The 17,969-nt window shown below is 34.7% G+C and overlaps 1 protein-coding gene and 1 pseudogene across 1 annotated transcript in view; both read left to right on the plus strand.

Annotated features, from left to right (window-relative positions):
- Dhc1 (dynein axonemal heavy chain 1) overlaps nucleotides 1-17,969 on the plus strand; it is a 432,221-nt gene that overhangs the window by 36,916 nt on the left and 377,336 nt on the right. The window contains exons 6-9 of the mRNA XM_089098586.1: nucleotides 1,832-2,170; nucleotides 4,244-4,484; nucleotides 8,576-8,775; nucleotides 11,373-11,537. Of these exons, the coding sequence (XP_088954712.1) occupies nucleotides 1,832-2,170; nucleotides 4,244-4,484; nucleotides 8,576-8,775; nucleotides 11,373-11,537 (945 nt within the window). The remainder of the gene's footprint in view (nucleotides 1-1,831; nucleotides 2,171-4,243; nucleotides 4,485-8,575; nucleotides 8,776-11,372; nucleotides 11,538-17,969) is intronic.
- On the plus strand, nucleotides 15,537-16,121 carry LOC148945467 (small COPII coat GTPase SAR1A pseudogene; annotated as a pseudogene).

Below are 17,969 nucleotides of genomic sequence, written 5' to 3' on the forward strand. Positions count from 1 at the left end.
ACTTATTACATTTTCTTACAGTATTACCTTTTATTTTCTTTCCCTAAACAAATTTATCTATACTTGAATTTCATCTATCTCTGTTTATACCAACCTTGGCATTAAAATCCCTAGTAAAATTCTCAACTCCTTGGCATAATAGAAAACTACCAGGAGACCGAACTTCAGTCGGTCCCTGGTACTCCATAATTAGCAGGCTTGTATATATGTAATTCTTGCTGTTGCTTGTCCTCTAACCACAGTTTAATTTGAACTTCTTTTCTACCTTTTACCCAGTAATCATTTTTGCTTTATTTACGTTGTTAAATAATTTACTAAAATTCCGGCGTGTTCCATGGCACATAGTCTATAGAATATATATGGATTACACATTAGCATAATTATCAATCTATTCTTTAATTTTAAGTCATGGGTGGCAAATCAGCAATTTCAATTGAATTGAGAAATTGTGGCGTAGACTCAATTTCCTCGCTCCTGCTTATGCGTCATCTAGGATTTGTATTCCCATGGAAGGCGATTGACGCTCTCTACTCAAAATTTACTCACTTCTTTTTTTAGCAGCACTAAAACGAGTCCTTCATTCAGTCGATCAAAACTTGATTACTTTGCCATTGCTTTCTGTTTAATTGATGATGATGGTTATAGCATGTTTTCTAACCGCAGATATTGTAGTACATCAGTTTTATTTGCGATTCGTTATGATTCTTGCTGTCGTTTGTCTTCTAACCGCAGATTTCATTGTGTATCATTTTTATTTGGGATTTTTGATGATGATTGGTGTTGCATGTCTTCTAACCGCAGGATTCGTTGTGCTTTATTTTCTCTTGTATAATTTTTTCTTTTATAATTTTCACGTTATATAAATAACGTGAAGTAGCGTCTTGAAATTATATTATAAGTAGCGTTATAAAATTATATAGTTTTGTTCACGTATAATTTCATCGTTTTTTTCTTGTATAATTTGTTCATCCTGAAAAACTCATTTTCCAGCCTTTTCCCCAATAATTATTTTCACTTTAATTTCATTGTTACATAATTCACTAACAACCAGGTATGTTCCATTCCACATAACCTCTGACACACATAAAGTATGAATTAGTATATTTATAGGGCTATTCTACAATTATAATTGAAGTCGATTGAAGTAATAAATTTTGGCGGAACTTTAATTCATCCCTCCTGTTTATCCTTCTGAGCATCATAACTTTTATAGGATTTTTATCTGGAAGATGATTGACAATCTCAGGATTTCATTTTGCTCACTTTGTTCTAGTGGTGCTAAAATAACGAGTTTTTTTTTATTCCTTTTTAGTTTCGATTACTTTTGCGGATCTTCCTGTTCGATTGATAATACTCATTGTTGCATGCCTTCTTGCTTCATTTTTACTTCATTCATGTATTCTTTGGCTTTTGCTTTAGCTGTTTGGATTCATTGGCTATCTTGTATAATTTCACATGCCGTCATAGATACCAAAAACGATATGATCACCCTGGAAAAAAATTATGAAAATAGCTCTTCAAATACCATCCCTCCTATCCTCTTTCCCTCATATCTAACAATTACCTAGCCCTGCATGGTCTAATATATTCTTCAACTGATTTGGCTACGAATCCTTCCTCCTATCCTGAAGCATCGTTAAAAATGCTTATTTAACTAGCCGGGCCCCGGGCCGATGATCTTTGTTAATAGTTACCTTGTTGCCGTTAAATAAGAGTAAACGAAACGGTCTGCCGTTGAATAAAACTATTGTTTATTTTCCGTTTTTTTGTGTTTTATTCCTGTGTTGATTTATTATGTGTTTGTTTTAACTATGTGTTTATTTTTTTGCAGGAAAAGTTGCAAATCTTTTTATATGAGTTACCATGAACGAGGACCAATGGCGTCAGGCCTAAGTCCTAAAGAGGCGTCGGATAGACTGCATGCCTTCCAAGGAGAATTTGAGGAAATCTGGAGCAGTCAGGTTGCATATTCAGCATGTTCAGAACTGTTTGGTATTCAGCATACTGATGTTCCAGAACTTTTACGAATTCGTAAAGAACTTAATTTGCTTCAGAAACTCTACAAACTTTATAATGACGTTGTTGATAGAATTGGAGAGTATCATGACATTCTTTGGGCTGATGTCAATGTTGAAGGTATCAATAATGAGCTAGTAGAATTCCAACTAAGGTAAGCCTTGTTGGTTTTCGCAACCATAGGTTGTTAAAAGTGACGTGAAAAATATTTTAGGTTATGAATGTAGCATACGCAATAGTTTACAAAAACATCAGCGGGAAAAATTACAAAATTTATTTCTAATCTCCATTGCTAGTCTGAGAAATTGTCCTAACTTTTCAGCACTTGCAAAACGCACATCACTTACTATACTCGCTAACTACCTTTCATCCTACTTACACTTGTTATACACTTCTTTTCGTAACTCGCTCAATTCTTTACTTTCATACATTATATGACCCACACGCTCATCCATATTTCCAGGAACAGGGCAAAAGTAGGGTTTATCTTGATATCCTCATATATGCATTGAATATTGTTCTTAATCATAAGAAATCCTATGATTTCATATTATGTCCTTTCCGAAGCTTTTATTCTCCGCAAATATATTTCTACATATATAACAGGCTGTAGCAACATTATTGTATGGTTAAAACACTGATCAAAACAAAATATTAATGTTGAAAAATTATAGCAGTTCACTAGAAAATTTTATACATAATTTTCGTAGGAGAGGAGGTGGGAGGCTCCTTCTCTCCACATGCCACTCCCTTTCCTCCTCTCCAATATGGTATTGCATTATGATTTTTATGTCCCGAAAGCGACAAAGCGGCCTTTTATTCTTGGCTTTTGAAAAGAACACTGTGTCTTACAATTTTGTTCATACGATCGCTCCTGGTAAAAAAAAAGAAATAAAAATGCACCAACACTCGTGCACCTGTGACTCGAAAAATATGAAATTATGTATTCTGTAGTTACCAGCCTTAAAATTCTTTTGAGAAACTCTTGGACATTCATAATTTGTTAAAACAGTTTTCATCAAGATCAAACCACTTATTTTTAAGTAGGAAGGATGGGAGGGGTGTTACATTAAGCAAGTTTATCTCTGCTAATAATTTTCGATGGTTACCTTTAAAATTAGAAAAAGAAAAGATACTACATTTTCAGAATCAACATAAAACGGGAATTGTTTTTATGAATTTGTAGTATTCAAAACCCTATTTTCTGTTTTGGGTACTATTGATGGGCTTCACTCTTTATTTACAATTGATATTGAATGTTTGATCAACAGTTCGTCTGTGTGTCAATATTTCATTCTTTCGCTAGACTGAATAAACAACTAAACTATTAAAAGCAATCACGTGAAATTTTTGGCAAAATAATTTTGGAACCGTCGATGCTGCTGTAAACTATGCAAATCTACAAAATTATTGAAAAAGAAAAAAAGACGGAAAACTTCATGCTAACTTCATGCTAAATTCATGCTAACTTCAAAATAACTTCATGCGTATTCCCTAGCTCCGCTCCAGCAAAGAAAGGGCTCTTTTTTGAGGGCCGAAGGCCAAAATCCACATGAGTGGAGCCAGGTCTCAAGGCCGAAGTTGCTGACCAGAACAAGCGAAAAAAGGCGGCCAAAAGCTCGTAAAGCGCATTCTGTCAGTCTGGAGCAGAAAGAAGCTAATTTCTCTTCTCAATTCAAATTTAATGACCACTTTTTCCAATTTCTCCTTCCTGTATGGAAGGCGCCCTGAGCCCCCCCCCCCCCCTCTGATTACCCTTATGGATCTTGCGATTAAATTCAGTCAAATTATGATCTTTAATTAACTCGTCATTCATTAAATAATAAAAACCCAATTAAAAAGATTTAAGTTAAAATGATGAGATAAATCATTAATACTACCTTGAATATCATTCTGAATTTGAAATGAAACTATTTTGAATGTATTGGACTTCCTCCTGAAAATTGGAAAGTATCTGATACCATTCTGCTTTTTTGTGTCTCTTTTAAAGGTTTTTTTTTTTGTCTTTATATTATGTTTATTACTGCAAATAAGTAGAAATAACCCGGCCAATAACAACAATGTCTAATCAGATATCAAAAACATGAAAAGCCCTAAGAAAGTCAATAAAAAAAAACTCAAGGTTTAACCCTAACCTTTTTATTCTTCATTTTAGCTTGTCTATAAGATGATCAAATAGTGTAAATCTAATAGCTCAAAGTCTATCGAGTTGAAAAATTTCTTTTAGATGCCGAAAACTACCGAAAGGCCTTAAAGAATGGCCTGCATTCCAGGCACTTAAACGAATGCTTGATGATCTTGCAGAAATCTGCCCGCTTCTGGAGCTAATGTCTAACAAAGCGATGAAAGTACGTCACTGGAATCGTCTTTCAGAAGTCACTGGGCATACACTGGAAACTGACGATGGCAACTTGCGTCTGAAAACTGTTATTTCTGCACCTTTACTCTGTCATAAGGAGGATGTAGAGGTAGATAAGTCCGATGCCTTTACTTATTCTTCTTTTCTACCTTTTCAAATTAAAGCTTTTTTTATTCTTTTTGTTAATTTTTTTTCTCCACGCCGTTCCTTATCGCTTCTTATCCTTACTTACTTTTCTTATCGTTTCTCTTACCACATTTTCTTATTTTATATCTTCTATTTACACAATCAGGAGAGAGAGGGGTGAAACCATACATCTCAAGGATTTTGGCCTCTACGAGACGTATTTCTAAAGATACAAATTTCCTTTTTACACGAATAGATAGCTTAATAATTCACATTTCTTGGTGATTTTTTTCAATGACATACATCGAGTCGTTTCTTGGTGAGACCCAAAAATGTGTGACCTTTTTAAATTCTTGAAGTCTCCTCAATAAGGGGGTGACTTTGGACCCACATGGGGCATTTCCGGATATTCATTAATTAGTGCTTGTAATAATGTATTCAGATAATATTAACATTTATTTCAGTTAATATATAAGTTAAACGTAACATTAAATTTATTTTATGTCAAATTGGGCCAAATCACAGCCAAATACAAGAGCTTTGGCTATTTGCCCAGTTTCTCCCAATGAAACCGAAAGATTGACTATAGTTTATTTTGTTACTCTACCACTTATTTCTTTAATTTGACCAACATAGTAAACAGCAGAGTTTTGCTTCTTTTCCACCATATCTATGTCTAATCTTCTGCAAGAAAGTTCTTTATATAATGTGAAGGCTCGTCAACCGACTCGTCGTTGAGCTGCATATCTATGTCTGAAACCCTGTCTCTAGTTTTGTCAGCAATAAATGAAACCTTTCAGTTTTTTAGTGATTTTTTCTCTTTCTTGGCAAGCCTTAGCTCAGTATCTGCTTCTAGTTCTCTTTTTTCTGGCGTTTCTGTCAGAATTCTAATTTTGCCTTTCCTACGGTTTTTGCGCGGACCTACCTACATTTTTGCCTTTTTGTATGGTCTGATGCTTTCAGGAGTTAGGGCCTTAGGCAAGTTTGATGTTGACTGTTGTTGATCCGTCATGACAGGAGAGGATTCACAATATACACCAGGGTAAGGATCATCAGTATTCGAAAGTTCTGGGGCATTCTGTTCAGCTGAATCTGGATGGTTTGTCACCTCAGCTGTCAGGAAATTCACTTCTATGAACACATTCAGATTTAAAGGCCAAGTTCCTGCCTTCTCAAACCCAGCTGTGATGTTTTGAGGATTCAGCTTTTCCAGAAAGAGATACTTGCACAACTTTGCTATTTTATGTATTTAAATTCTCTGATCAGGGTTTAACTGCATCCAATTGTCAAACGAATCCCTGATGGAATGCTTCAGTGATGAATATGCTGAACCATCAAGAGGTTGGAGACAATGGAAGCAATTGGGAGGAAGGATTAGGAGGTAGCTACCGTTATCTTTACACAAGGAAATTACTTCTACTGAAATAGGGTTTTCATGATTGTAAAACTAGAGTAAAACAGGGTATTTTTTGGCTGGGTTTGACCTCTTTTAGAAAGTGTTCCATGTAACCAAGAAAACTGTCTGAGGTCATCCATCCACTGCGATGGGCTAACCCAATACATCCTGGTTGTCCATCTCGATGCATCCTCTCTGGAGCTTTGACTCTTGGAAAAATAAACACTGGTGGGATTGTCTAACCAGCTGCAGATACAAAGTATGTCATTGTGGTATTTTTCCCTCTTTCTGATGACACGGTCTGTGCCACCTGTTCTACTCCCTTTTTAGCAATCCTCTTTTAGCAATCCCCTTTGGGGCCAGCACAACCTTGGGTACTCGTGTTTTGTCACAGTTCCAGATTCGACCAGGAGGAAAATGATACTTGCAGTACAACTCCTGAAGATTTCTAAGGAAAGCACCAATTACGACGGCAGTAAGGGCTGGCAGCACGAGCATGACTTGTATTTTCAGGTTATCTGATGGACAATCTGGCGTTCCGCTTGACGAACATTCTTAGCCAGTCCACTTCTGCTCTCTCATTGAGTTCCCAGCTTGATGGGAATTTGATCTTTAGCTTTTTGCCCATTGGTAGGCTAACTTTCTTGTTGAATAGGGAGTCAGTTCATGGTTCAGAAATGAGCATTTTCAAGGTATGCAGCGAGCTCTTTCTCTTGTTTGGAAGTAAAAACAAGCTTAGTGCTCTCCTGAACACTGCCTTGGTAATTGTTGCTATCACTAGCTGCACTCTGCTCAAGATCTTGTATTTCTATCTTCTATCGTTTCACGACATTCACAAAGGTACTCTTAAAGAAAATTCTTAAGAAAATTCAAAGAAAATTCTTTTCCGGTTGCTCGGAAAGTGAATTCCCATGTACTAACTGAACAACAGCACGCCTGATTAATTCTGGATCAGGAGGACCACTCCCTTTTTGAATATAGTTGCCGACCGTCTGTAAAAGAAAATTATAATTGTCAGCATCTGAAGAAAACAACAAGGAAATTACATAGGTTATGCCAGGTTTTGAGGTGTGCTTCGAGGAATAAAATGGAAATAAGCCCACAGGCAGTGTAATGTCTAGTGTAACCTTGTTCCACTAGACATTACAATATTAAAGACAACAATGTATTCAATGGATATAATTCAGGAAATGTATTTTAAATAAGGAGGGACTGGGGTTAAGGTTTATTGATATACCATTGTTAGAAAGTATTAAAGAATATTCGATTAATATTCGATAAGGCTAGCTTGAATATTTTTGCCATAAACAGTGACATGCTGAGACTATTTTAAATGTAAAGACTATCAAAAGTACACCTTAATCTTGGATAGAAATTTGAAGGTTAAGCTTAGTCCAATCATAGAAAATGCTGTCCAATCCTGAACAAAGGATTTTTTTTTTTAATCCCACCTCCTCTCCTCTTGGTGACCTTCATATTTTCTTTAAAAATATCTCATAATTTATCTAATGTCACATACTCTTTTCTTAAAAAAAATAACTTCTTCAAAAAATTCAAATTATTAAAATTATATAAAAATTGAGCATTCCAAAATATACCAGGGTATAAAAACAGAGGTATACTACAAAGGATCTTAAAGTTGGAACGCAGTATCTAAATAAAACGCAGACTTAATCTTGGACAAATTTCATCTGAGACAAAGATTGTTACGTAGAGTAATTGGGTTTAAATAATCTAGGCTGTAAGGCAATAGGTAACTTTTTTCTAAGTGTAAATGTTGAAAAACAACGGCCCAAGAGTTACAATAACTTAGAAAATATTTGATAAAGACTACATGTGTCAGCATTTCCAACAAGCATATACAAACTTCCTTAACTCTTTTCTCGGTTGTCTCTTTTATCCAAAATTCAAAACTAGTGCCAAATGTGCGTTACATGATGGGCATCTAGCGGGGATTTTTTGAATGGATTAGCTCAAAAACTTTAGACAAGAGGTCGAATGTACGGAGTCGCCCCCGTGCGGTTCCGCCCCTCTCTCCCCTACTTATCCCCTTTTTTATCGTTACAAATTTCATTTTTTGTTTTTATCTTTATATTATTATGTTTATATTATCTTTACCCCTTTACTTATTTTTTAAATATCAAATAGTATTATACAAAGGTCTCTGTCTCTGATCTCTGTCTCATGGCACTTCAGCCAGTAAGAGCTATTAGGGTTATATAGTGATAATGTGATATAAATACGACCAATAGTTCCACAAAAAAACTGATATACCCCTGAGGGAAAAGAGGGAAAAAGAGGATGGGGAAAAGAGGGCGTAGGGGGGCAAATTGCCCTTCAGTCACTTTTGACTCTTAAAAGGGGAACTAGAACTTTCGATTTTCAATCGACTGAGCCCCATGAATTTTGTACGATCGTCCCTTCTATATAAACCCTATATGCTTCCGGGGCATAATTTACAATGCTTGCCCCCTGGTTCTGAGGGGTTGTGAAAATCCCGGAGTGTTTGCTATATGATCTGTAGTCAATTTAGAAAGCATAGCATTGGCCCAAAAAGGATCTGTAGTCGATATACAGCACATCTATCAAAAATGTGAGAACAACTTTCCTACGGGAGAGCAAAATGTAAATTTTTGTGTAATACCTTTAAAATATTTATGTAAGTTTATCGTTCATAGGACATTTGTATTTCTGCACTGAAAGAAAGGGACATCGAAGCTAAGCTTGGACAGGTTACTACAGATTGGGCAGACAGAGAACTACAGTTTTTGACATTTAAATCGCGTGGAGAGTTGCTTTTACGAGGTGATGCCACAGCTGAAATAATGGCAGAGCTGGATGATAGTCTCATGGTCCTAACTTCTCTGGTTTCAAACAGGTAAAAGAATTATTGGTTAAGGATATTTGTTAAATAAAACTGAAAAATGAGAATGGATCTACGGGTTAGAGGGGGGGGGCAAAAAGGACTGAGAGGTTAGAAATAACTGTATCTTTTATTGTTTTATTTTTAATTGTTTGTTTATTTTTTTAAAAGATTAATTCATCTAGATTTTTTTACAGTTAAATATGTAATATAAACATCGCTCAAATCTTATCCATTTTCTTGTTGACAAACGTTGGCTCCCTTAAAAGCCTTTTCCGTATCTTCGTCATTAAAATAAGATTTTCCGTCATTAAAACGTCGACAATAGTATCGTTGAGTGGGAATAAGTGTTGGCTCTCTTAGAGCATTTTCCATTACTCTGTTATGAAAATGGCTTTTAGTAGCTGTGGCTTCAGTTGCTTTTTCAAGCGAAGTTGCCTCTAGTTTTTGACTTTATAGTAGCCCCAGTCTCCATTGGTGCTTTTTGAAGTTAAGTAAAATGTGTTTTCCGTAATTTAATGGACATTTATGATATTTTTCGTCGTTGAAACGACGAAAGCACTTTCTTAGAATTGAGATGAATATAGGTTCTTTCCAGAGTATTTTTCATTACTGCTACGATTGCTGCTGCTAACAACTCACCGCAGCACGAAGCCACCTGAGACCAACACAGCTACGCACGCTCCTCCTCCGTTTGCAAATTATTCTAAGCCTCTCTGCACCCTCCCAAGAAGTTCCTATTTATCTTGAATATTTCTGTATGTCATCCTCCCACCCAACCACGGATGACCTGCTTTTTGTTTAGCCGGTTGTTTAGACGGTTCTTTCTGTTTAGACGGTTGGCCAAAGAGCACAATCCCTGGTAATCTGTCATCCTCTGTCTGCAGACCGTGCCTTAGCCATCTCAACATTTCTCGCATTGTATCCCTAGAAAGTGGGATTAAACCACACTTTTTGTACAACCTACTATTTGAAATACGATCAGTCAGCCGGACACCCAGAATAACCCGAATGTAATTTCTCTGGAAAACCTTTAGAAAATCTTCACCCGTTTTTCGGAGCACCCATACTTCAGAACAATATTTAACCACTCTCATCACTGTAGCTTCTAATATCCTAATCTCTGGTTGCAGACTTATTTTCCTATTCTTCTAAACTTTTTTCAGCTGTGAAAAACATCCTGAGCCGTGAGAATTTTTTTTTTCATTAAAATGAAGATGATAATGTCGTTGGGTCGAGATTAAAAACTCTCCAGAACAAATAAATACATTCAATGATTTTGACGGTTTGCTGCACATCTTTCGTAGCCATCCTGCATCTCCAAAAACTTTGTCACCTGCAAAAAAGACAAAACAAAAAAACTAAAAATTAAAATTTTTGAATACTTTTAATCCTTCAGTCCTGTCGGCAGGTACCTAAAGGTTATTAATACACTAATAATATGATCTTAATACCACGAACAGTCAACCAGAACCAGTCCCAGACCAGAACCAGTCAACCAGAACCAGAATAAGAATAAGAACCAGTCCCAATTAAGATGCCCCTGTGCTTTAACTCATACGATGTTTCTCAAGACAATTTAGGTCTTATTTATAATTGAAGATTGGGACGCTATTATTTTCTGGGTTGTCAAAGCGATTACATAGGTTACGCCTTTGGGAAAATTCGATTTCCTTCCCCAGGGGTGATCATATTGAACATTTTTTTTGTATCTATGTTCTAATGCAAAATTATACAAGATGATGAATGACATCATAACCAAAAATAGTTATATTTATCCATCGTCAAGTTGAACATGATCGCATCCAATGGATCGAATTTAATCAAAAACTATTTTAGCCAATCGTACTGATTGTCTAAAATACTGATTACTGTTCCTTGATTACGCAGTGATTCGCTGGAGTTACCCGACGTGTAAAGTTGATGCCCTCGTGACAGAAGAAAATTTATTAATAGAAGAAAATGTAGCTTTTCTTAGGAGTAGGCTGAAATCTCTGTGTTTTGGCGAGCATTTTATTTCTTGGCATTTTTCTCTCGATAGTATCACATCAAAGTTGTATATGTGTGTGTGTGTGATTTAGAGGATAGGGGTACGAGCCCTGGTATTGCTGGCTGTTAGGTTTGGAACGGGAATTAATGGTGTGACTCTGTAAACTCAGCAAGAGTCGGCCCAGATTTAAATGGGTACCTGAAAAAATCTGGGAGAAAACATGGGAAGTGTCGGATTATTTGTCCCCCCCCCCCAAAAAAAAGCATGGCACTTTTGGACGAAGGTAAAAAAAAGATCAGAAGATCGATACCTACGTTACGCAGACCATTGGTCAGCATATAAAAAAGTTTTTAGTGAGAAAATGGTAATTTTTGGTTTTTGAAATGTTGTACCACGTTACGTGAGGTGGATCTATGCTATTTAGTTGTTTGTTTTTCTTTAACTTTTGTTCTCCTGTATTTTTCATATATTTTTCTGTTGCTTTACAGCAATTGTTTGTTTATACTAGATTTTTTGTAGGGTGTGTAGCCTACACAAGCTCGCTTCTGGCGGCAGATGTATTTGCTAATTTAACGTAAATTAAATCCATAATAAGTTAAAAAAAATGAAAATCATTTTCTAGGTATAATGCACCATTTCGTGACAAGATACAATACTGGGTAAGCGATCTAAGTCAAACAAATGAAGTTCTCGAAAGATGGCTGTTTGTTCAAAATCTTTGGGTTTATTTGGAAGCTGTTTTTGTTGGAGGTGATATTGCTCGACAACTTCCCAGAGAAGCAGAAAGGTGAGTGGAATTTGCACCTGTCACTACCCTCTATTTAACGGTTATAAATTATTAAGAAGATGAAAATTGATCAGCATCATCCTTTGGTTTCCTTGGGTTTCAGCAAAGGAAAATGACAGAAACCAGCCCTTTGCGGCAGCTTAATATATATCGTTACTTTAAAAGGGAACTGAGCGTTTTATTCCTGTTCAAATGAGTCCTGTCTTGATGTTATATGACCACTGGTTCGTTACGACTCCCCTCCCTCGTGAAAAAGGAAAGAAAAGAACTCGGATAAATACTGCCAAAGCGCAAGTATGATCTTTTTTTTGCAAGGTGGGGAGCATAAAACATCAGTTAAGGGCTTCTGATATTTGCGATTAAAATAGTGTAGCTTTATTTCAGTTTGGCTTCATTTATGTGGGATTTCAAGCTTTTTCAGGTGTTATTTTCAGGTGTTTACCAAAATATTTACTTAGGTGATATTATAATCCTTTCTCCAGAAATTTCCTCGTTTATATCTTATGTTTTGTCGTATTTTTTTTATTAGTAATTCCTTGCTGAATTTCGAAATGAAATTTTGTAAGACCAAGTTATTTACCTAAATTTTTTTGCCTCTAAAGCTTATTAAAAAAAATTACTACTGAATTAACTAATTTGTATATTTATTTAAAATCAATTATTAACAAAAAAAACTTAACATAGACACATCTCCTCTAAATGCCGCAACATGATATGGAGGATGGATAGGAACCTCAATAAGCACATGCTTATTACTTATGAAACTAGTATTTGTTTTAAAACAATTTTTTATGTTATTTTTTTTTATAATATGCTTGCTGCTATGTAAACATATATTCTTGGATGCACCAGCTCGCTCAAATTGCTGATAACTTGTTATAATTTTTCAGTTTTCAGTTTTCATTTTTTCAGTTATTTCAATGATGAATCAAATAATATAATTTTTTCAGTTTATTATTTGATTGATTTTCCCTTTTTTAAGAATCAGAATCTATTTATATTTGGAAGCAATGTTAACAACAGTTTTTGGCTTAATATACTTTCTTAGATGTCAACTTTTAAGCTTTGTTTAAGACAGAACCTCAATAACTCTTTACTTTGGTTGATTCTGCTGTAACCCCTAGGGTAAGAAAGAGTTTAAAATCACCGGCTTAAACTATGGAACACACTTCAATTATAGATCAAATTTTATATCAAATTTTATCGTGGAAGTTGTTTCGAAATATAAAATTACTATTCTACATAATAAACCACAAATTACAAAAGACTTGCGGTTTTAGGTCTTAAAAGGATCATGACTTTGCTATCAATGTCAGTAGATAATTCACTCCACTCTGTAGAAAAAGTGACTGAAAATATTATTTGCTGAGGAAAATGTTTTGCTTCGGTTAAGAATTTAAAAGTCCCTTAAAGGTTAAAACTGTTTAACAATGTCATATTGGAAACTCTGACAGGGGTACCTCTTAATTCCATAAAAACCATACTGAAGATTAATGATTAAAACAGACCAACTTCAGAGAAGTGAATTTCAAAATCCGGGTTGCAGCGGTAGCTAGCAACCTAGTAAGGGACGATCATATCCAATGTTAAGAAATATAAAAACCCATAACTCCTAAAAAAATAGAGTCAGATGAAAACAAAAAGTAAACCATTAGAACCGCCTTGTCCGAAGCCCCTAAATGGGAAACTTTCTGTCCCTTGGCTTGAACAGTAAGGGAAATATATTGAATTGAAAATCAAGAAATGTGGCGGCTACTACAGCGTTTTGCCTAAACGGCATCTTTTTTTTCTTTTTATCTTCCGCAGATAGCTTGGCACTGGAACATCATAGAGAGTTGTTCTATGGCTCATATTAAAGAAAATTAATGGGGTTAAAACTTTTTGTAATTAAAACAAATTATATTTAAAATAGAATCAATTTGATAACTTAAAACTGCATATTTAGTTTTAAAGATTGACCAATGACGTCATAATCGTAGGATGTAGCCAGGTCGTCTCTTACTATTCCAATTAAGAAAAAGCCATAGACTTTTTCCACTTTTTAATTTTATCACACTGAGATTACTTGACTCTTTGCATCCTTTTATATTGATGACGCATGACGTCATAATATATAAAGGTATATATAATATGTTACAACCATAAATGACGTCATACTAAACAAAAATGATTATTCTGTTGAATATCCCTCGTTATAAAATCATGATAGCGTCACCAACAAAATTGCACAAACGCCTCCCTCCGCGTAATACATTAAAAGACGATGGGAATTGTGTAAGTATCATCGGTTTTATGGTTTTAGTGATAGCTGAATTTATATTAGAGAACAAACTTTAGCGCATAGGAACTATTAAAAACAAAATTATACATGATGAGGCAACACACACTTATCTTTTGACATCATACTTAAGTACACACTCCAGCCATAGTAACGCAAAAACTAAAATAAATCATCATAGGCCTGATGATACAACGCAATTTTATTTTGAAAACATAATATAACACAAGCATCATCTTAAAGGTTACTTCTCTCGGGTATGGCATCATATTTTACCGATATCGTTGCCTTCTGGTTCTTCTTTTACTTTTCCAACTAAGAAAAATCCAACTAAAAAAGACTTTTGCCCGTGGGTAATAATTATCTTTGAAAGAAATTTTTCTCATCATGTAACTCCAGATGATAATTTTGATAATTAATTTAATTCACAATGGTTGAAAATGATGTGTCGTTTGAGGAACAAAAAGATATTTTTATTCAACGGCTGGGACTATCAAATGTGACAAAATATATCCAAACAGCTAAAGCAAAGGGCAAGAAAAAATTTCCAAGGTAATATTTGACAAAAATTAAGTAAAAACAAATATACGATTAGGAAACAAGCAAAAGCGGGACTTGCAACAGCTAAAACAAAACATTAAATATCAAAACTAACTATAGTAAAAACGACATCACCTGTAGAAACTAAAATATTAAAATAAAATGCAGGTCATTATATTCATGCTGTACATCAGGAATAAAAGCATGAAATCTTTTGACAAGATTATGTATAGAGGTGTAAATATCATTTAAAAATTTGCTTCTTTAGGGTACTTGAACCAAGAGATGAATTCAGTGCTTACTGTTGAGACTCTATAATCAGCTCCAATAGCGCTACGGGGGAAAAATTAATCACGTGGATATGGTGTCAAAGCAGGAGTTGGGATCGGCATTTTAAATTTATCATTCGACAGCAGGCAAAGGACTTATGAACCAGAGTGATCATTGAGGCAGACCATTGGATCTCTTCATGGTTTCAGTTTTGAAGGAAAAGGGCTATGGTGAGGTCTTCAGATGGCTCTCACAAAAAAAAAATGCTGTTATATATGAAGAGTTGAGAAAATACAAGATTATCGGTTAATGATCCAACACATTTACCTTTTCGTTTGACAGTATAAGACAAGCATCTTTTGAAAAGTTGTTTATCTGGAGTTTGATGTCACATGTGAGTGAATTTACTGCCTGATTCCTTGTTATTTGCTTCAACTGCCTGAGTTCCTGTTTTTCGCTTCAACTACTTGATTCCCTGTTGTTAGCTGTAATAGAACAACAGATTCCTCTAATGTTCTGCTACAAAGACAAAGAATACACAGACAAAGATGAACAGCAGCAAAATAGAGTCTGTGACCCCCCCCCCCCCGGAAAATATACTTTCTCCAGTAGTCCGTTCAAGACATTATTTATATTAACATGATTTAACCTGTGAATGCACACGTCATACTCTTGTAAACTTAGCTTTCGAATGTGTAATTTTTTTTTCTTGATTTTGTTGCTAAAATCTTTTTCTTATTATTTATCATCAAATGAGTAAAAATCTGGTTTCTTTTCTATGATTAAAGTGCGAATTGTATTTTTTTTCAGTGAATAGAATTTTTTTTCAAAATACTGTTTTTATATTATAGCATAAATGCTGGATTCCAGCATAAATATTTTGCATATCAATTTTCTTATTAAATTCCATAATGTTTATTTTTTGGAACTGGCTCACTTGTGTTCTTTGTTACTTAGGACTATACAAAAAATCAGGCAAGTTGTTGCTTTTGGGCCTCGATAATGCTGGCAAGACGACGTTACTGCAAATGTTGAAAGATGATAAAATGGGACAACATTTACCAACTATACACCCAACTTCAGAAGAACTGTGTATTGGCGAGGTGAAGTTCATCGCTTTCGATTTGGGGGGTCATAGAGAAGCAAGGAAAGTGTGGCAGGATTACTTCCCTGCTGTTGATACCATCGTTTTCTTGATCGATGCTGCCGATCGAGCCCGATTTGATGAGGCAAGACAAGAGTTGGAATCTGTCCTTATTGATGAGACTTTGTCAGCAGTTCCAATATTGATACTTGGGAACAAAATTGATCACGGGAATGCAGCATCAGAGGGTGAGTTGCAGTCAATATTTCAACTCAAACATTTGACAACAGGCAAAGGACCTATGAACAAGAGTGATCTTCGAGGCCGACCACTGGAGCTCTTCATGGTTTCTTTATTGGAGAAAACGGGCTATGGCGAGGCCTTTAGATGGCTCTCGCAGTTCATCGACTAATAAAATAACGAAATAAAATGTACGAAAATATGAGAATTTACGTGATACTTGCCTCATTTCAATACGAAACTCTTCGTTTATATAAAGTATATTTTCTGCAAAGATTTCATAGATTTTAAAAGGCTTCGACTAGCCCAGGGTCGAAACGGCCTCAGCGCTAGATTTAAAATTATGATATGCAGTCAGTATAATTTAAAATCCTCATCCTCATCCTCCTCCTCCCCTGTGCGAAAATATTAGTAAAAAGGTATTGCATAAAACTACGAATGATCGAAAGTTTTGACATAATTTTTTAATTTTTATAATTTTGAAAATCTATGTTGCATTCCAATATTTTTGGTGTAAGAAAACTGCCAATCCAGTCCTGGAAAATTCTACTAGCACTTAAACAAATGGATACAACAAATGGCATCAAATGGATATATCCAACTAGTTTCCATTTTCTATTTTGCAAGTGTTTTTGAAAGCTTATAAAAAAGTTATCCATAGAAGACCTTATGATCCACCTTACGAGTCTGCATTTATTGTATGGGTAACCAGTTTTGATTCTGAAAGAGCCATTTCATTTTGCAAGCTGTAGGACATCTTATAGAAATTGTTAATTTTGCTTTGGAAAAGGGTGAGTATTTTACTGCTATTTTTATAGATTTAATTCTTAATAAAACACAGTGCTCCTTTATGCTGGATTCCAGTAAAAATATTCTTTATTTACAATATCGTTGAAACTATTAGTTTCTAATCTTAAGAAAAATATGAAACAAATTTGAAAAGTTTCATTCGGTAGATGTATAAAGCTCAGTCTTAGCTATCGAACAATATAAGAATTTTGTCATTCGTTAAAACATTAATTCTTTAGACATACAAAAAATAACATTATATATGTTATTATATATATATACATTATATATATATAATTTTAGCTTATATCTATAAGTAGACGCATTTTTTAATTCGAGAAGATTAAGTGAATCACTACTTCTCTACTTCTACTTCTATAAGATTAAGAAGATTAAGATATAAGCTCATATATTGTATACATATATTATACATATTATAAAAAACATTATATATAACATTATAAAACTTGCAGAGGGACCATAAACCACAAGAAAAACATCTTTTTTCGAAGAAAAACGTCTGTTGGTCTAATTTAGGTCCATAAGGAGAGATGTCTGAAGATTTTCTCCTTCCCCTTCCTTCTAGAGATATATCGGGGTTTCTTCTCTAGGCTGTAGTTAGTTTTTCACTCTAGATTATAGCCCTAGATTTTATTTGTTCATTCGCCCAAGCGATTTGCATAATTTAATTAAAACAATCTAGGTTTGTGATAAATTTCCTTTAGGACTTGATAATCCCAAAAGCACAGCAGGCATAAGCTTTGAGTATCAATGAAACTGCCCAAAAATTTAAAAGTAGCTCACAAATTTAGCACCTCACAATCTAAAGTACCAAGAATAGTGATTATAGAATCTGATTTTTTGAATTTGTCAGGTGGAAAATTACGCAACCATATATACCTTTAATAATCAGGAAAAATCAGAAAATAAATTTTCAATGAAAAAAAATTCCATATTCAGTTTCGCAGTTTTTGGCTGTAGCGGGCGCTAAATTTTAAAAGGGAAATGTGGGTGAAAAATCGGTAAAAGCAAGCTAAAACATATGGCGTCGAACCACGAAGAAGGTATGTCTTTCCATTAAAGGTCCAGTTGTGCTTCAGAATCAACATTTTGTTTATCGTTAAGTTTTTACGGACGTCATATTAATTAAAATGTCAAATTTAATTAAAATGGTTTGTTTTTTTCTTGTTTTAACTTGGCTGACAAAAATTTGAAACTGTCCAAAAACAAG

This window comes from Artemia sp. Qi Xiang Cuo, chromosome 13 (assembly GCF_049724085.1).
Source record: "Artemia sp. Qi Xiang Cuo chromosome 13, ASM4972408v1, whole genome shotgun sequence".
Classification (NCBI taxonomy): Eukaryota; Metazoa; Arthropoda; class Branchiopoda; order Anostraca; family Artemiidae; genus Artemia; species Artemia sp. Qi Xiang Cuo.